The sequence below is a fragment of the Otolemur garnettii genome, unplaced genomic scaffold (assembly GCF_000181295.1).
Source record: "Otolemur garnettii isolate 467f Iridium unplaced genomic scaffold, OtoGar3 scaffold00005, whole genome shotgun sequence".
NCBI lineage: Eukaryota > Metazoa > Chordata > Mammalia > Primates > Galagidae > Otolemur > Otolemur garnettii.
In genome coordinates this window covers 4,721,292-4,742,834 of record NW_003852400.1, presented here as the reverse complement: position 1 = coordinate 4,742,834, position 21,543 = coordinate 4,721,292, and the positions used below count along the sequence as shown (strand labels likewise).

Genomic DNA, 21,543 nt, shown 5'->3' with positions numbered 1-21,543 from the left:
CACTTAAACAGGAAGGAAGTAAAGAAGTCAAAGAGGGCAGAAATGTGAAATGGAAGAAAAGGGAAGAAAAGAGAAGGAAAATTGGGCACGATCCCTCCCGTGGTTACTGAACACCCTCCTGCCTTCCACGTGGCCACAGCACCCCGCACCTGGCCGTCCTCACTGACACTGACCAGCACCCTTTCTTTTGCCTAGGGATTGGTTTCCTGCCAAAGCCCTGAGGGGAAATGTCAACATGTCCATCTCCGGGACAGTCATTTTTCCTACCCAATAAAGATATACAACTATTATGGACCCATAATAATCAAAAATAAAAAAATCTTAAAACAACTCCTATATTAGTATGCACTTTGATTATTTATAAAGTAATTTAAGACTTTAATAATTTTTCAAATTTCTGGGACCATACCATTCTTTAAAAATTTAAGTTAGAGGCTCAGTGCCCGTAGCTCAGTGGTTAGGGCACCAGCCACATGGTGAGTTCAAACCCAGCCTGGGCCTGCTAAACAACGATGACAACTACTACAAAAATATAGCTGGGCATTGTGGTGGGCGCCTGTAGTCCCAGCTGCTCGGGAGGCTAGACAAGAGAATCACTTCAGCCTAGGAGTTTGAGGTTGCTGTGAACTGTGATGCTACGGCACACTACAGAGGATGACATAGTGAGACTTTGTCTCAAAAATAAAAAAAACAAAAAAAATTTAAGTTAGATAGCATTTTTTGTTTTTATAAAAATGCCCATTAGAAATTAATGTATTCTGTTTTTTAAGTGATTTCGATTTGACAAATTGGTGTAGTCCTTCAAGACTATAATTCATTTTGCTATGTTTTTTCATGCCCTAACATATAAACTAGGTAGTGTCTAGTTTAAAGCTAAAATTAGTAGGTCTTCCCAGTATACTGCCTTTTCTAGCACAGACTCATATTTCAGGGTATCCCAAAAGTTGTCCCTGAAGTTGCAATACATAAGGAAAATGGGAAATTATAGCTAAATGTACCTTTATTTACAAAATATTCATTACTAAATTTTACAAATAAAGAATTTTCTTTTACAAAGAAAGCAAACATGTAGAGAATATTTTGTAGAATTTTGTAACGAATATTTTGCAGTTTCCCATTTTTGTCTATGTCTGGTGATTTTAGGGGTGACTTTAGGGATACCCTGGTATTATTCACAGAGATCACTTTAGGAACTACCTGTATGCCTGTAGGAATAACATCTCAGAATATAGCTATCATCAATCCCTATTACATATTTAGATATATGACAGGAAAGCTGATGGCTCAGCCAAATGAGTCTTTAGTTTTGAGTCCAACAAATTTTGAAACAGAAGAAAGTGGGCCTGGGATGGATTTGGTTGAATATGTAGTCTTGAAGGGAGGTCAGAAAGAATTCTCTGTGCAGCCCAAATACAAGGGCAGAGGAGAAAACATTTTACACAGGGAAAAGAGACAAAAATTAAGGTTTCTCTTTCTTGCTTCCAAAAGCTGAATTTACAGGTTTCTCTGTGTGAGGAGGGAATACAGACAGGTCGGCACTCAGCCAGAGAGAGGCACAACCCCCAGAAATTCCTCTAGGATGCACAGCCCTCAGGTGGGGCTACAAGCTTGGAAGCTCAGGACTCTGAGTATCCAGACTAAGACTCTTCTGTGTCTTTTAATGTCCATAACCAGTTCTAACAGTCGATTCCCTTTGTATGGCAATTTTTGCAAAGAAATAAAATTCTTGTCACTTCCTCACTGCATGAAAACTACTAGAGAAAGGCAAAACTGCATTGCAGTATGAATACTGAGAGGCCACTCATGAAGCCTTGAAATGTGTGTTGTTCCAATTTGCATGTTAGCCACATAGCAGGCCGTTATACGACCTTGTTCTTTGAGGAGCTTACTAGTCATTGAAACTGAACGTTAACTCTTACCTGCCAAAGACCATTCTAACCATTCTATAGGTTAAGCTATAAGCTGAACATAAATGCACACACACTTACGCAACCCCACAGTGTCAGGAACCTCTGAAGGCAGTGAGGGCTTTTCAAACTTCTTTTTACCAATTTTATTTATCTTTCCAAAGAACCAACTTTTGTTTCGCTAATTTTCTGAATGATTCTTTCAATTTCATTTATTTCTGATTTAATTTTGGTTATTTCTTTTCTTCTACTAGGTCTGGGATTGGATTGCTCTTCCTTTTAAGATGATTCATTAGGTTAGTGATGTGCTCTCGTTCTGTTTTTCAGCTGTAGGCATCTAATGGGATAATTTCCCTCTTGGGACTACTTTTGCTGTGGCCCACAAGTTTTGGTAGCTTGTATCTTCATTGTTGGTTATGCTCAATCATTGTTGTTAATGATTTCTTTTTTTATCTCTTCCTTGACCCAACTGTCATTCAGCATAATGTTGTTTAATTTCCATGCCTTTGTGTGGGGATGACAATTTTGCTGGAGTTGAGTTCCATCCACCTCTATAGCCTTGTGGTCTGAGAAGATACAAGGTAAAATTTCAATTCCTTTGATTTTGTTGAGGTTTGATTTGTGTCCTAGGATATGGTCTATTTTGGAGAATGTTCCATGGGCTGACAAGAAGAACATATATTCTTTAGCTTTGGGATGGAGTGTTCTGTATATGTGTATCAAGCACAGTTGTTCGGTGTCACACTGAAGTCGCTTGTATCTTTCTTTAGTTTCTGTTTAGAGGATCTGTCCAGCTCTGTAAGAGGAGTAATACCACAGTCCAGAGCAGAGAATATACTTTTTATTTTGCAACCAAGGACACAAAAAACTTTGTCACAACATGTTTAAGCATTAACTACAGAATATTACATAGCTCCCTAAGGTTGCAGATTATTAAGACAGAGGAATGCGTAAGAGGAATCAGTAAATTGGCTGATTTCCTCATCGTCAGAAGACTAGACTCGAACGAAATGAATTAAAACAATCCTGCGGCACCGTTTCTCTTCTCTTTTCTTGGAAGAGAAACTACTGTCAGGTATGTCTGAGGCCTGAATATAAGGGAATAAATCCTGACTTATTAAAATTCCCACTTCAATAACTCTTCTCAAACTTTCAGTGTGTTAAATGTAAAGTGCCCGACCCTTTTCTTTTCTGCTGCACACTATAAGAATAAGAGTTTTCTTGGGCCACACATTAAATACACAAATACTAAAGAATGCTGATGAATAAAAGAAAATGTCTATGTGTACTTTTTGCAATGACCAAAACCACAAATAGGCAAAATAGTTCTCAAATAATCTGAATGTGCTTCCCAGGATACAGTTTGGACACCCTTGAGTGTATGAACACCAAGCAAAATTTTCCTGCTAAAAATTTGTCCTAACGCATTTTATCTTCTTTCTTTCTTTTTTGTTTTGGAGATAGAGTTGCACTCTGTTGTCCTGGGTGGAGTGCTGTGGCGTCTTAGCTCACAGCAACCTGAAACTCCTGGGCTCAAGACATTCTCCTGAGTCAGCCTCCTGAGTTAACTGGGACTACAGGTACCTCCCCCTTCCCCCCATGACACCTGGCTAGGTCTTTTATTTTTTATTTTTTAGTAGAGACTGGGTCTTGCTCTTGCTCAGGCTGGTCTCAAACTCCTAAGCTCAAATAATCCACCTGCCTTGGCCTCCACAGAGTGCTAGGATCACAGGCCTGAGCCAGCAGGCCCTGTGCATTTCTTATTTCAAGAGAAATTATTGAAAATATTCTTCATTGTAATAATCTATGAAACCACAGTTTGTCTACCACCTTCTTATTTTTTGAATAATTCATAAATTTCTTATTTACCAAATTTCTAAATTCTATGAGTTTTTTTTTTTTATCTACAGTCTAACCTTCATTGCGGTAAAGATTTTGAAAAAAAATTTTAATAACTTTTTATATTAGTAAAGAAATAACTGAAGTTTTAGTTTTTGCCCATGACTAAAAGACTATCCCCCCAAAAGCAATTTTAAAACACTTAAGATTTTCAAGCACTGTGTGTGACAGTACCCATTCCCTATTAAATTTTAAATTAAAAATGGATTTAGGAGCAGTGCCTGTGGCTCAAAGGATTAGGGCGCCGGCCCCGTATACCGGAGGTAGCGGGTTCAAACCCAGAACCAGCCAAAAACTGCTTTAAAAAAAATAGATTTAAAAGCATGCTAATCTGTAATAAAAATGTTAAGTTTTAAAAGATGGCTTGATGTATGTGTTTTCATATACTTTCGAAGAATTCCTGCCTGCCCAGTCAAGATCTTATTTACTTCTTTGTGAATCTCCAGCTCCCCATTTCAGGTGCTCCAGCCCTAACTTCTAATAAGCAAAAAAAACACAGAAGAGGTTGTGGCCGGATTTCATAAGAAAAATGCCAGGCCGAGAAAGCCCATGCAATTACGGGGATCAAGAGAAAGGCAAATTAATGAAGCCTCAAATTTTGTGGGTAAGCAGCACAGCGGCAACAGCTGATGTGTTCCCTACTCACAGTGACAGAAATTATGTCTTTAAGGTAATGGCCTGACCCACTGTCGTAAGCCCTGCAATGCTAAGCCAAAAATCACACAGGCTTACCCTACCCATGCTTTGCTGCAGCTCAACAATGTGATCTACATATAGTGTGTCTGTTTGCTTATTTATTTATTTGACAGAAGAACTTCATCTGTAAACTTTCTTGACTAACATCAACTTGGCAACAACTCATCAGTTAATTAACTGTTAACAGATTCTTCTAGATATGACTGCTACACAGATATTTTATCTTCCTGTTAATTAGTAATTATGCGCTGGCAAGAAAAACAGTGTTTCTTTCCAATTATCCCAGAATTCAGTGATTATTTAAACTTGACTAATTAGCATTAGAGGGCTGTACATCTTCTGGGCAAACTGTGTTTGATAATCCTTATTAAAATATACATGGTGGTTGTTGACTTGTAACAGAGAACAAAAAAAGTGGTAGTTCAAAGGGTATTAGATATTGCACAAGGCAAACGGGGGCCCATTAAAATTTCCCCAACTGCTCTAATGAGAATGCCGAGGGTCATTTCTGCCTAGTTTACCATCTGTTTGGTTTCTGGCATGTGGCTCTGGTGAGAAGGGAGTGTCCCAAAGCCCTTTTGGCTTATCACAGTGTCATCCAGGGTCTGAAGTAATTTTGGTCTTTCAGAAAGTGGCACATTACAGTCAGACTCACACACGTGGGGTGAAAAACTTTTCAGTGTGAAAATGATGCTACTGAATGAAAAGCATCCTGGTTTTTTTTTTTAAAACAGAGAAGCAATGTTTAAAAAGAAATTTTTCAAAACATCGTATGTTAAATCCTGTATCTGCTTTCCAATCACCCAAAGGTTTTCATGGTTTTGTGATGATTAAGAACAGCTACTTTTCAATAACTAGGCTCTCATTAAGAAAAGGATTTGCATTGAGTCATGTGATGGTACGCTAGACAGGACACAGGAAGCGATAACCATAAAAGAAAAAGTTGATAAATGAGAATTCCTCATAGTCATCACATAGTATCATTGAGGGGGAAAAAAGAGTCAAGCTATGAGTGGCAAATAGAGTCATAAAACACAAATCTGATACGGACTGGTAGCCAAATCCTTTTCTACAACTCAATAAAAATACAACTCGGTCTTTTAAGATGGGTGTAAGATTTGGCAGGTTTTGACAAAAGTGGCCAAGAAGCACGTGAAACAGTGTTCAACACCAATAGGCAGCTGGGAAATGCAAATTAAAACAACAACGAGATGCCACCACACACTCACAAAAATGGCCAAAATTATCCACAGTGTTGAAGATGCAGAGAAACTGTGACTTTCACGCTCTGCTGGTGAGAGTGTTAAATGGGGTAACTATTTTGAAAAAAACATCTTATAGCTTCTCATAAAAGAAAACCCAAAAACCACCACTAGGTTTTTACCCAATGAAAATGAAACAGGTATTCATAAAAAGACTTGCAGGATGTTCACAGCAGCTGTGTGCATAATCGCCCCAAACCAGGAACAACTCAACGTGTGTCCAAAGCAAGGAAAACGTAAAACCAAACACAGGAATACAACTCACTAATAAAAAATGTTTAAAACTCCTGATACACACAACATGGATAAATCTCCAAAACATCGCGTTGAGTGAGAGAACTCCATTCATAGGAAGGTCTAGAACCTGCAGAACTAATCTATGGACAATCCAAACAGTGCTGCCTCTGGGAAGCGGGGTGAGAGTTGACAGAGAAGAGGCATGAGGGAAACCTAGGAGGTTACGGTAACATCCTATGTTTTTTATAGGGATTTGGGTTACACAGCTGTGTACATTTATTAAATCTCATCTCATATATTCTTAAAATATGTGCATATCCTTGTATATAGAAACGTTAACCAACACAATGGGTGTTGTATGATTCTTTCAACTTTGATATTTGTTTAAAAATTATAACGATATGTTAAAAAGTAGATTGATATTACTTTAATCAAATCCCTACTAAATGACTTTTAAAAATAACATTAGTTCACTAGGTGAGTAGCTACACATAATATAAAGCCACATAAATATAACAGCTGACAAAGCGTCAGTTCATTTTGTGAACGTCGGCCTTGAGATAGGAGAGTAGGGACCAGTGCTTTTGTGTTCAATGTCTGGGCTTCTACTAGTGTGCTAACCTGGTGTCTGCTTATGTGGGTATGCATGTGGTATGTGCCCCCCAACCTGTTCATCCCATTTGAACCTGATATTATCCTATTGTCATCTCATTAAATGCTACGTAAATTGATGAAAAATGAATACAGGCAGTTCCCAGCTGATGAAAGAAAGAAGTTCTATAGGTCTGTCCTTACGCTGAATTTATATATAACAGGTAACACTGCTCTTACATAGTACCTGTAATAGGCTCTGTTCATAAGTGTGAGTCATACACCAGTTAGATGTTTATAACACGAGGACTCACTCTAATAGCCTCCATTCTCATAAGTGCAAGGTGTACTTGAGGTGGATGTGTGTAACTTGGGGACTGCCTGTATGCTTAAGAAAAGGAGTTTTTGTTTATATATAAACTAACTTGAACGTTTCAGGCAGACATGACAAAAAGAAGCTAAAGAAACGTTTTAGATTATGATGAAAAGGGTCCCTGTTAAAGGTTGCAAAACAAAAAATCATAGATATCTAGATTCTATACTCAGACCTCTTCACAAGTCTGTTTATGTTCTTGTTCCATTTTAAAGAAATGAAGAGTAGAAAAGTGGTTTATGTAACAAAATAAAACCCTAGTGGGGTGCCAATCACTGGACCCTCATTTAAAGAACAGTTCTTGGATAACATTTGAAAACTGGTAAATTTATTACCAACCATCCTATTTAATACCAAAACAGGTTAGGCAGGAATCAAATCTGGAGGGTGGTTCCTAGGGGACCAATCGGGGAAGGGGCTGCAGGAAACCACAAAACACCTGTCAGTCACATATCTCAGTCTCCTGGTAACATCCACACCTCCCTGAACCCCTGTCCTCAACAAGCCCAATAAAAGGAGACCACCTGAGAGTCCTTCATTTCTTTCTCTACTCTTAGAGATTGACCCGTTCTCTCTCCACTTTGTATAACTTCCTTCTTTCCTACAATTAAGGCTGTTTGTGTGGAACTGCTTCCTGTCTGAGATCATTCGCTCCACCACCTCTGCTTGTGATGCTTCCAAGCAAGGAGCCAAAGAACCAGCACAACAGTCCACCGAGAGCCCAGACCTGACAAACCACAGAAGTACTCTGTTACCTTTCCCCAGCCACTTCCTCCCCACTGGATTCACTTTTCAACAAACTAATTAAACTGTTGCTTAATTATTCATAGAAAAATCAATACCAAGCATGTCTAACCAATTTGTTTTAACTGACTCAATCCTAGTACTGATCGTGTCAAATAACAGAGTTCCTGTAGTTTTTCTTTGTAGTTTAGTGCAGATGTGAACATGTAAGTATTTGGAGAAGCAAGGTCAATTTCTAAACCCCAAGTGCGTGTATTTGTATATTTGTATCCATATTTGTATCCATATTTCAGTTATATTCTAACCATTAAATATTATTCAAAAACATAATTTTAATTACAGCATACTATTCCTGAATGCTCTAACTTAATCATTTCTGTATTACTGAACATTTAGAAAATTTTCAAAATCCTATTATAAATAGTGCCTAGTGAACAATCACGTACATCGAATTGTCTATGTTTATTCTTTAAAATTTATAATAGATGCCAAAGATAAAAGAACAGTGTCAAAATATATAAACATTTTAATGGTTCTTTTTAGATACCACCAATTTGCTTTTTAGGATACACCAATATAGATCCACATCAACAATAAATACCTATTCTATTTTCTAGCACTAATATCAGTATTAAATATGCATAATTTTAAATATCTTTGCCAAATTAAACAATCCATCGCTTACTGTTACGTATGTTTATTAGTAAGTTGAATATTTTGCTCACATCTACTGAACATTTGTCTTTCTCTTTTTGTAAATGGTCTGAGTTTTTTATACTTTTCTATTAAGACATTGGTTACTAGGTTTCACTGTACAAAGGCTTAAAAATCCCTTTACACCTAGAGCAAAATGTTTGTTCATTTTCTTAATTTTAAATACACAAGCAATGCTTTTTCAATGACAGAAAATTTCTTAAGAGAGAAGAAAACTATTAGACACTTTAAGATTAGGCCATCTCTACCATCCAGAGATTAAAAAAAATCAATTTAGTCATTGTCAATTGCTCAAACAGTGCTTTCCAAGTTGTCCTGCACAAAACTAGTTCTTCAAGATATAAACAAATTTTCTTTGGGGGAATAAAAGGAACTCTATGTTAAGATATATTTTTGAAAGAATGCTCACTGTATGCTGTTGTTAAAAATTCATAATGTGCAAAGGTATATTTAACTTACAACTCAAAAATAAAGAGACTGAAAAGACAATTTAAAAATTGGAAAAGGACTGAAGTAGGTATTTCTTCAGAGAAGATACACAAATCAATTTAAGAAAAGATGTTCAGTGTCATCAGTCATTAGGGAAAGAAAATCAAACCATATGAGGATACCACTTCATATCTACTAGGATGGCTACAATAAAACAAACAAATAAACAGAAAAAAACAAGTGTTGGCAAGGATGCGGGGAAACTGGAACTCTCATACATTTCCAGTAAGAATGTGAAATAGCACAGCTTCTATGACAAACAGCTTGGTGGCTTCTTAAAAAGTTACAAAGAATTATCCCATGACTTGGCAATTCTTCTGGGCATACACCTGAGAAATTTGAAACATATGTTCACACAAAAGACTTGTAAGGAGACTCATAAGAGTATTATTTACAGTAGTCCAAATGTCTGTCAATACATTGAATAGATAAAATATGGAATATCCATGCAATGAAATACCATTAAGCCATAAATAAGGATGAAGTATTCATACATGCTTCAGTATGGAAGAACCCTGGAAACATGTAAGAAGCCAGTCACTAAAGGCCACGTTTTGTACGATTTCCTTTATATGCAAATCACTTCCTTTAGTCCAGAAGAGGCAAACTCAAGAGACAGAACATAGTTGAGTGACTGCCAGGAGTGAGAGGCAGGGGAATTTGAGATGCTAATAGATAATAGGGTTTCTTTCAGGGGTAATGAAAAAGTTTTCAAAATTAGTGGTGATGGTTGCATAACATAGTGAATGTGCTGAGAACCACTGAATGGTACAAAAGATGGTGAATTTTATGTTATGTGAGTTATGTCTGGAAAGAAAAACATATTAAAAACGCTAAGAAGTACTATTTAACTTTAACCAGAATAGTCCGAGCTTTTTTATATGGCAGTGCCCCTTCTCCACGTTAGACCTATTGATACGTCACGAGGCAGTAATGTTTACAGGAAGTGAAGTGTGGGAAAAAGCTGCTATTAACACAACATTTTAAAATTCAGTCTAAAATGTGGCTATATGAGTTCCCTGCTGAAAAGGGGACAAGGACGAGAATGAAAGAGAAAAGCTAAGGATAAACTTCACCAGCCTTATAATTATTCCAGAGCTGGCCATTTGTTCCATTCTCTGGAAACAGAAAGCCAAACCCCAGTGGGGTTCTCTTATTAGTAACAGATTTCTCTCCATTTCTGCCATTGTTGTAAGAAATGCTATCAGATCATACAGGTTAAAAGTCAGGTTAAAAAGGAATCTTCTCATACTACAAATAATTATCTTAAAAAGAAAACAAAGGATAAATAAAACATATTTCCCAGAATATGATCTCTGATCGCTCATTTATTGTATGTTTCTTGCTATTTACAGGAGTTCAAGTGGAGACGAACTTTTCTGAAAGGGAACCAGAAATAACATAATTAACCAGATAATAACAACAACATGGTTCTGATGTATGAAAACATGCAGGAAGAAAAGCAGGAGGGGAGCTCAATCTGAACTTTTACCAAAATATTAACAATTTTCGCTGTTCTGTTTTCCAAAATGGCAACTCCCACACTAACAAGTATCTTTCCATCCAGACATTCTGAGTCCTGAAAACAGTAATTTAGTTGTGTGCTTGCCTCAGAGAGCAGCCTACACATCTATTAGGCTCAGTGCAAAACTCTGCATCAGAGGGATGAATACAAACTACAAAACAGAAGACAAGAGTGGAAACACAACAGCCTTTGGTGAGATGCCTTTATTGGACTCCTACATCTATTTTCATATTCATAATGTTACATGCACAACTATTTTCTGGGAGAAGCCAAGAATTTACTTTCACTACTTTTTATCTTAAAATCCAATCAGAGCTATATCTAGGAAGCAATAACATTATAAAATTATTGTCAAGCTTTTCTTAGATGTAATTGCCAGGAAAGAGAAGCCAACTTTATCCAAGAGTATTCATAAATAAGTTACTGTGAACATGGAACATAAACTCATTTACCATTACCTGGAAACAAAACAAACAAAAAAAGGACTGGAAAACATCAAGAGTAAACCACACTGTAAGTACAACGGCTGCTAGGTCAGAGTCAACCTTTGAAGTCCATTCCCTGGAGCATGTACTCCATCCCTCTCCTGTTAATGTGAACAGTCTGGCTTATTTGGAGACGTGTCCCTCTCCTGGAGAACAGTGCCTTTGAACAGCAAAGACCCACAATTCCTAGATGTTTTTAAGCATTATATTGAAGAAAGAGAGAGAGAAAAGTATTTCTGATTCTGTTCTTATCAAGTGAGGGCTAAGAGTTCATTTACAGAAAGTTACTTTCCAGAATTATTCTTAACAATTTTGGCCCATGAGAAAGTACCTCATGTAACGACCTCCGCTCCATTCCTGTCTGTTGGCTCAATTATCAGGGCAAATGTCTTCTTCAGTAAAAGAAATAAGGTTATGCTCTGCCAAGACAGAAGCAGCTCTTCACAAATTTTTAACACCAGCTGGCAAATGATAGAATATTTTCCAAAGTCATAGCTTATAACTTCCACCAGAACTGCTCTAAAATGTGCATTTCTTAGCTCTCTAATTTCCTACATAATTTTACATATACATGCCAGTTTTCTGAATACTTGATAAGATTCTGAGCATATTCATTTGAATAGAAGCAAGGAAGAGAAGAACTGCTCTTCCTTAAGGATACATTTTTAAACCATCCACAGTGATTTCCGGGTACAGGTCTTATCAGGACTAAATTCCTCCATCTGCAATCTGTAGAGCGTCCAGAGAAAACTGACAAGTACATTATTAAGGAGCTAGGAAATGGATGACTCTTACACATTTGTGGAGTGTGTGTTTGGGGGATTTTGTTTCTGTAAAGGAAAGAAAACAAGGGACAATTACTTTCTGACAAACACCAAATACCACTTTCAGTTATGTGAAAAATTAGATGAGAAAGATGAAGTTAAAGCAAAGGATTAAACTTTTAGACAGGGCATCTTTAATTATCTGACTTGACTTAATGTTAGAATATGTTCCTGGGAAACTGCAGAGCTATCATTTCTGGAAAGATACAAGAGATGAAATAAGAACTATGATGTACCACCATGACATTAACCTGCTCTAAGAGTTAGGCTGGACTGGGCCATCTCTTGAAGTTCTTTCTCTCTTCTTAATCAATCACTGTTGTATCTGAGAGCATTGGTACCCGTCACCTACAGTAGAGAAAAGGACAAAGCGGTTGCCAGGATGATCAATTTCTCCAGGCTGTCTAGAGATGTAATATTCCCCACAGCCAATACACAGCCACACACTGGCACATACACATGCATTTAGTAGTAAAATATCCTGTGAATCCTCAAAGATTTTTCAGCACCTTTCTCATATAATCTTTCATGTGCCCCCAGGAAACAGAGCCAGAAGGAATTCCAAGGGCCATAAACCAGGGCAGCAGAAGTTTTAAAGCAGCTGGGATTTTGGAATCAGGCATGGGTTATTTTAAATGGTGTATGGGTGCATGGGTGTGTCCAGGGTGGGAGTGCATATCTGGAGAGGGATGGTAGGAGGCTGGGAAGAGATAGGGCTTAGGGACAGGAAGGGCTAGAGCAGAGAGGGCCTTTCCTTAGTTTCTTTTGGTTGTAACAGAAACCAATTAAAACTGGCTTGGGCTGCAAGGGAAGCTTAATGAGAAGCCAGAGAGCCTGGTCTGAATTATGGCTTTGCAACTCCCTAAGCAACTGTGACTTCAGGCAAGTTTCTTATCCTCTCTGTGTCTTGGGCTCTTTATCTACAAAATAAGGAGAACTGCAGTAGGATTTCATTTTTCACTTACAGCACACCTTGCATATACCAAGTGCTTGGTAATATTAGCTATGTTTACCATTTCTTAGAACCCCAAAATAATCCTAAAATAGGAGCGTGGAGGCCAGGCACAGTGGCTCACACTTGTAATCCTAGCACTCTGGGAGGCCGAATGGGTGGATTATTTGAGCTCAGGAATTCAAGACCATCCTGAGCAAGAGAGAGACCCTCTTTCTACTAAAAATAGAAAAACTAGCTGGGCTTTGTGTGGGCACTCAGGAGTCTGAGGCAAGAGGATCCCTTGAACCCAAGCACTTGAAGTTGCTGGGAGCTATTGATATGGGAAAAGTGGCGCCCCAGCCAGCTCAGCTGAGTGGGGCTTGGGGTACCTGCCACCTCTGTATTGGCAGCAGCAGCCAGCAAAGGAACTGGCAGGCTGGAGCAAGCCGGAGAGCTTCCCTTCCCCACCAAAGGCTCCAGTAGATCGACGCTGGAGGACCTGCTGGCTCTGCCGGGCATACAAATCAGCAGGCTAGAGCAAAAGGAGGGAGCTTTCCTCCCCCACGGGAGGCTCCAGTAACAAAAAAGACCTGTGATCAATGGAAAACACTGGTGATTCCTCCAGTGCATCCCTGATTGGTCCATTTTCAATCCTGCTCCTGACTGGTCTATTTTATAGACCAATCAGCTAAGTTCTCAGCTCATTGGACAACTGCCCCTATATAAACCCCTGAGCAGAGAGCCTGGGGCAGATCACCGCAGATCATCACAGAGCGTCAAGGAAGAGAGAGCAGAAGAGCAAGACTTCAGCAGATTGTTGCAGACCACTGAGGAAGAGAGAGCAGGAGAGGAAGAGCTGTAACACTTATACCCTGCTCTATAAGGAAGTTTGGCTGTTTGTAAGAGCTGTAACACTTGCATCTTGCTCTGCAAGGAGGTTTGGCTCTTTGTAAGAGCTGTAACACTTATACCCTGCTCTATAAGGAGGTTTGGCTCATAAAACCTATCTTATCCTGTTCTGCAAGGTTTGGCTCTTTGTAAGAGCTGTAATAATACCTCTGTAAATAAAATCTAACTTACTGTCCATCCTGTGGTCCATCGATTCATTCATCGAATCGTGGAGACCAAAAGCCTGGAAATCCAAAGTCAAAAATCCAGTATCACTATGATGATGTCACACTCAAGTTTCAAAAAAAAAAAAAAAACAAAAAACAAAAAACCAGGAGCCTAGAAACCTCTAGTACTTCAGCACTCTTACTCTCTCCTTTCCCTGTTCAGAACTCCTCTGAGCCATTGCAGACGACGGCTGCCCATCACTCCTGAATGTTTTCATGCTCCATGGGCCTACCTCATGAAGAGCTCAGGACTGGGATTGGTGAATCTTGATTCCTATGCTAATAAATCTGACCAACTTATGTAATTTGACAACGGTTAGGCAAAAAACATGTCACTGTGGCCTCTCTTGAGTGGCCAAAAAGGAAGGCAGAGGAGAAATTTGTCTTGATTCCTAAGTTTGAAAATTCTCATATCTGAGCCATAGAACAGACTAACAATTTTAGTCTTTAGAGGTTCTCAGCCACTGATGATGAATATTTAAGGAATTTGGTGATCCTACTGCTTAGCATCTTCCTTAAACTGTTTTTTTCTTTTCCTTTTTTTTTTTTTTTTTCCAATTTGCACAGTCCTAAGTCCTTTTATAATAAAAATCTGGTAACTGCCAAATATCCATCTACTAAACAAAGTAAGGTCTATCCATATAGTGGAATTTTTATTCGGATATAAAAAGGAATGATGTAGTGTTATATCAGCTATACCATGGTAAACCTTGAAATAGTTATAAGGAAAAGAAGTCAGGCACAAAAGGCTACATGTTATATGATTTCATCTACATGAAACCTTCAGTATAAGCAAATTTATATAGAGGGTAGATTAGTGGTTGTCTAGGGACTAAGGGGAAGAAAAAGTGGAGAGTAACTGCTAATGGGTCCTGGGTTTCTTTTAGAGGTGATGAGAACATTCTGGAATTGCTGGTCTTGTGAATATACAGGAAATCATTGAAATGTATCCTTTAAATGGTCAATTTTACACTATTATATTTTTTAAATATCTGGGAAGTGGATGTTATACTAGAACACCTGGCTTTAGTCCTCGCACTTAACCAGCTCCCATAAGAGTCAGCACTTGCCTTTCCAAATCTTGCTTCTTTACCCACACATTTGGACAGAGGCTGAGCCAGGCTCTCCTGGAGGGCCATTCCCGCTCAAATTCTATGGGTAAGAAGCAGAGTGCAGCCCCCAGAATTACAGGCAAACTCTCTCTTTTTAAACCTTCTTGAATAATCTACTCATTCTATTGCCCCTCTCAAAGGAAGAATTCTTGCTTCTTTCTGAGTCTTTAAATAATACCTCTTTGGAACCTGTAATATACTTTGCATTTGAATGGTAATTTTATTTAGTCCATCCAATAACTCTCTATACTGGGCACTACTGTTATCCTCATTTTACAAATACAGAAACTAGGGCTTGGGGAAGGTAAATCTACTGCTTAAGTCAGCAAGAAGCAGGGCCAGGCATGAAACCTAAACCACCCAGTTCCAGAGGTCATGTGATGAACCATTCACACTGAGTTACCTTTTTCTACTAATTCCTCCACCTTGACCCAAATCTCAGGGCCCTAAACATATGCTTAAGCAATTAGTTGGTTGATTAACTCAACAATTTTATATAGACCATGCCCACTATTCTATTATAGCAAGTGATTCTTTTCAAGTTGCTATTTAGACGTTAGGAAATATTCCTAAATTCTTTATCATATGTCAAATATAAACTAAATAAAACTACTTCTTAATGAAGGTAATGCTGGCATACCTAAATAGAATGAATAAAGACCAAATTTAAGTTAATACTCTGTAAATAGGAAAAATTAGTGGCAATTTCACCTCTTGTCAGCTGTGCTCCTTATACCATTGACCAGAGTAATCTGTTTAATTGAGTCTTCTTGTTAATTATAGATTATTTATTATACCTAGTAAAAGGTCATGCCTTTGAATTCCTCAAGCATGTTTAAATTGCATTTATTTTTTATTTCTTTGTAAAGAGACAGACAAGATAAATTTGTCCAGATGATCCTGAGTATAGTAAGCTTAATTTGGACTGGTAAATACAACCACTACTATGACAGAACCTATTTAATAAAGTCACTAGTGGCTTCCCCTCTTTATAGATATTAATTCCTTAATATGTTCATGTATTCAGAATGTGCATCTGACACACAAACAAGACACCTAGGACTGAACTGTAGCTAATTCTGGGGGGGCAGGAGTCTTAATGATAATTAGCAAAAAGGTTCAACTTAGTCTTAACATAACCAAAACAGTTTAAAGAGACCCTGCATTTTTCTTTTCTTTCCTTTTATTTTTTAATTGTTTTATTTTTGGAAATGGAGCCCCACTCTATTCCCAAGGCTAGAGGGCAGTGGCATGACTATAGCTCACTATAACCTCTAACTCCCAGGCACAAACCATCCTACTGTCTCAGCCTGCCAAGTGGCTGTTACTACACATGTACACCACCATGCCCATTATTTTTTCTATTTTTAGAAACAGGGTGTCACTCTCACTTAGGCAGTCCTCAAACTCCTGGCCTCAAGTGATCCTCCCACCTTGGCCTCCCAAGGTGCTAGGATTAAAGGCGTGAGCCACTATGCCCAGCCAACCCTGTATCTTTTTCTTTAGTGAAAATAAAACAAAGTAGTAAAAGCTTGCATTCTGGTGCTGAAACAGTAACATACCATCTAAATCTACTGGTAAAATACACATTTTTATTAACTAGTGACAATTTAAGATTTACTAAAATTTGAAGTCTTTCTTAAAATATTTAAGTAATTTGTTGTATAAATACACACAATCTAGAGTGTCAAATCACATTTAAAAAATAACATCAAGTTAAAAATTCTAATACTGTGTTTTAAAAATAACATTGAAAATACTAATTTTATGTTAATTACCTAATCTCTATTAAAAATATAACATGAATGCTTGAGAGAAAATTAAAAAGAAAAAACATTCCTAGACCGATTCACTGGATCACTACCCCAAATTGGATTTCATTAAATATTGCCATTTTAAAAGTTTTATTACTTAAATTATGGGATCTAGAATGCCTAATTATTACAAAACAAAAGTATGAAGAAAGTAGGAAATTATAAACTTTAAATGAAAAATTGCTAAAATGCCTCATGGGTTAGCTGAGCAAGATTATCTAGGAATTGCAGAGACCTTAATTTATGCATGGTCTAACATTGTGGCTGCTATTTATCAGACTTGCAAACCTGATTTTCAGGTCTTAGAAGCAGCATATTGAAAATTGAGGAAAATCTCTAGCATTTAGAGCCAGAATACTAAATATTGAGTAAAATGCATTTCAGCCCTGGAACAGGAACAATTTTGTATGAAAGGATATTCAAATAGCTGTTCATTGAGCAACCACAATGAGCCTTGAAGATTTACATGATTGAGCTAGAATTCAAAGCCAAAGACAAGAGAAAAGCATTTTTTTTCTGGGATGCACAAAGAGATATCCATAATTAAACATCACACTTCCCTAGGGCAGCATGTTTTCTTATATTGACAAGCAAAATGAGGTATTTCAAATCAGACATTGCTGGCTTACAGTCATTTTCTTTGCATAGCTATTGTTTTAATGTATTTCTGGCTATTAGACATTTGTCTATTTTTGGTCAGTGAGGCATGCATTTTATAGAATTCTGGTTTTGCATAAAAAGCTGTAGTTATGTCAGTGCAATTATATTCCTACCACAGTATCTTAAGAATAATTGCAGACTTATTTGGATGGTCATACACACGTTTTAAATTCAAAAGAGAGTGACTGTAACTTTAGTATAATTAGTACAATTAAAACCACTCTAGAAAAAAATTTTCCAAAGTACCTATTTCGACTCAACTATATGCTTTATTTTGCCTTACTTGTCACAGCTAAATATATCACAATCATCCTAGGATTTGGAAAAATGCCAAACAAACTAGGTTTGCTTAACATTCCATTTAAAAAGTCAGAGATTAACAATAGAGTCAGTGTTCGATAACTCTTTTGTTCTAGGTCAGAGAATGCCATATTACTTTAGCCTGACCCTAACATAAATTCTAAACTACCAAAAAGCAGCAATTCTTTTGAATTTTATCTTCTGTAAGTTTCCCCTACTTTCCTACCTGTACGTTAACCAAATGAAATCTTTTTTATTTTGTTCTTATATTCTAAAGAATATGTTAAAGTTAAATCAAATACCAAAAAACAGTATAGTTTACTTCAGAAGTGACCATTTTATCTAAAAAGACCTTTAATCACCTGCTTTCCATTTTAAACATTATTTATGAAGATTAACTTTGTTATATAATATTCAGGCATATTATTAAATTTCATTTTAAGGTTATTTATCAGTATCAAATAAACAAGCATGAAATTATTAGGATATTATTGGAATTGAAAAAAGATCTCACCTACTTATCCATCCATATAAAAATCACGTTCTATAAAAATGTAAAGTATCCAGTCCAAGACCTGAGCGTTTGGCTATGGAAGTCAAACTATCCTCAATGGACTCTGTTTATATTCGGAAGCCTCTTTGGACCATTAAACCGACGATACAGGATTGATAGTGATGGGAAGACTAAGTGCAATTTCTGCTCACCAAAATAGATAATAATTCAACTAAAAATTCACTTTTCGTATCTTTCAAAGTCACTGTAAGAAATGCCTTGATGCCTGAGTTCCTTAAATCATTCTTAACAATTTTATTATTAGTTTTATGTTTGTCTTTCCAGCTAAACTCAGAGACAATATGATGCACATATTTTAGATGTTCCTTCAAAATGTACTTATAACACACTTAGAGACTTATGCACTAGACTTAGTAATGTACTTATAACACACTTTAATGACTTTCCTTTTTAAAGGCCCTAAATTAACAAATGATAGTTACTTAATTCAGCCACATCCTCTCAAATCAACTCCACCAACTGATCTCTGATCACCATGTCAGTAGTGAGGCCTAGACTCTGCAATTACAATTTCTCAGGCAATGCTGATGCTACTGGACTGGGAATGACCCAGTACAGTGGTTCTCCTGGATAAATATTAGAATCAATTACAGATTAATCAAGTACAGATTAATTACACTTCAGAATTATTTTCTGCATCCACTATAATTTGTTCTCAATATTGACCCCAAAGTGATTTCTTCAAAATCAAAGGCTATTCAAGTCATTCCTCAGCCTACATTTCTCAATGGCTTTCCTTTCTCTTGGAATGAAGACTCAAATCTTACAACATCCTAAATAGTCTATTCCTGGTCTCTATCCAGCCATAGTTATCATTTTCCCTCTGGATTCCAGGTCCAGCCACACCAGTGTCCCTTCCATTATCTAGGAGAAGGCCAGCCTGTTCCCACTCTAAGCCTTTGCACTGCCCTTCTTTCCTTTGGGCATGCTGTGCCCTGCCTTCCACAGGCCTTTAGCTAAATAATTCTTGCTCCTTCAGATCTCCACTCAGACATCATTTCCTTAGGAAAACCTTTCCAAAGTACCCCCCACCTTACCCAAGAGGTGTCAGACCCTTTCCCAGCACTCAGTATATTTGTCAGCCCCACTTACATGATCATTTAATCAGTATCTGTCTTTCTACTTTTGACTAGAATTATTCACACTTCAGCATGCATCAACATCACCTGGAGTGTTAATTAAATAAATGGCCAGTGGGTCCCACCCCCAGAGTCTCTGATCACCATGTCAGTAGTGAGGCCTAGACTCTGCAATTACAATTTCTCAGGCGATGCTGATGCTACTGGACTGGGAATGACCCAGTACAGTGGTTCTCCTGGATAAATATTAGAATCAACTGGAGAGCTTTAAAAATTACCAATTCCCAGGCCCAGCTCCAGAGGTTTGACTTAATTGGGCTATGGTGGAGCCCAAGAGGTCTTATTCCAAATATTACATGCTTATACTAAAAAATTTACTGGTTTATCTAAAATTTCAATTTAACCCACTGTCATGTATTTTATTTGCTAAATATGACAGCCCTACTTATGGGTCCTCTTATAACACAACAGACAGTATGCAATATACTTATACATTTGTATATGATCGTAACCTGAGTCTTCATCTTTGCAGCCATAAGAAGAGTGGGTCTGAAGATGTGGAATTTTTAGACATAAGAGAAAATTTTTTCCTGAGGTTTAGACCTAAAAGTCATTACCAAAACAATATAAGATCTCATCTATGACTTTTTAAATATAGGTAAATTCCCATAGTCTAAGGCTTGGGAATTAAATGACTTTGAGCCTCCTTTAAGCCCTAGGGCTGTGGACCTCATTTTGGGCAAGCTATGTGACGTCAACACAGCCAATGAGTCACCTGGGCAGAGCTACTGCTGGGACTGGACCCAGAGTAGGGTGCCCTTTCATATACAAAAAAATGGCTAAAAATCATTTATTTCGTAAACACCATAGGAAAAAAGACTGAACATATGCCTGCCTTTGATTATGCAATTCTATCTTTCTAACATCTATGAAGTCCTATATAGGTTGCCAACCTGAGAGAAAGGTCAAAAATTTTATGTCTTACATAAACCGATACATTAAATTTGCATTTTTGATGCTGTGAAAGGTCGACTTAATCCTAGCTTGGCATGTTGATAGCATTATGAGTAAACCAGAGATTTCCAAATTGACAGTCCTCTGGGATTAATGGCTACCATGTGGTCTTCTGCCTCTCCACATAAGTAACCTGAGAGGTCTCTGATTTAAAGATAAAGACTCCAAAGAAATATCTTAAATATTAAATAGCATTCTTTTATGGATACTCATAGAATTCAATCATTTTAACAAACATTGCTATCTTCTGTTTTATACAATGTTTACTTGTCAAACTTAACATGTACACTTTTCACTTACTGTTTATGAGAACAGGTTACTGAATGATTGCATGGGCATCGGAGCTAATTACAGCAGCCTTAGTGAAGGAACACAGAAATTTACGTGAACCTCACAGGACCAGAATAACAGTGGCAGCAGGTGGAGAGAGAGAGAGAAAGCTCATCAACCAAGATCAAAGCTGGCTGCACGTTCGCGGGACTTACTTCAATTCATCCAACTTCAAGCAAATACACACAAGTCACTTCAGATTATTTTCTCTGAAGTAATCAATCTTCATTACTTTTAAAAGAGATAATTTCTTTTTTTTTTAAAGAGATAATTTCAAAAAAAATAAGACCTACAACTGTACAAAGTATCTACAATAACTAGTTTCTTTTGTCAGGGCAGCTTACCAAATCCAAAGGCACTGGAACCTCCAATGCTCTGTGAAGCCTGGACACTTGTGGATGTATACAGCCCCGTCACCAGCAAGCCGTCAAAGAAGGTGCTTGTTGAAATTGTCACTGAAAGATAAGGAAAAGAAAAGAAAGAAGTGTCAATTAATGTAGTCAGAACAATGCAGTATATTTCTGAAATGTCAGACATTGTCAAAACAATCTTTACTCATTATTAACAAATTATTTTTATACTATCCATACTTAGTATTTTTATGTCAGAAATTACAGAGGAGCAAAAGGAGGCTCAGAACTCCAGCGTCTGTAATTGCTGGTCCTAAATTTAGCATCTCAGTCCTACCTTTCTGCATTCATTTACACATTTCCCGGGTAGGGGGAAAATCATCTGAAAATAATACAGTGTTGAATAGATGGTTCCCCACTTCCATTACCACCCCTGAAGGCAGTCAAAGGCATTGCTGGAGTTTTGGCATTGGGATGAAACACTTTTTATTTAAGCATTCCATGCTGTGGGAAAC

General features: G+C 37.4%; 1 protein-coding gene across 1 annotated transcript in view; it reads right to left on the bottom strand.

Annotated features, from left to right (window-relative positions):
* RELN (reelin) overlaps nucleotides 1-21,543 on the bottom strand; it is a 479,973-nt gene that overhangs the window by 397,116 nt on the left and 61,314 nt on the right. The window contains exon 2 of the mRNA XM_003782608.3: nucleotides 21,023-21,133. Coding sequence (XP_003782656.1) covers nucleotides 21,023-21,133 — 111 coding nt within the window. The remainder of the gene's footprint in view (nucleotides 1-21,022; nucleotides 21,134-21,543) is intronic.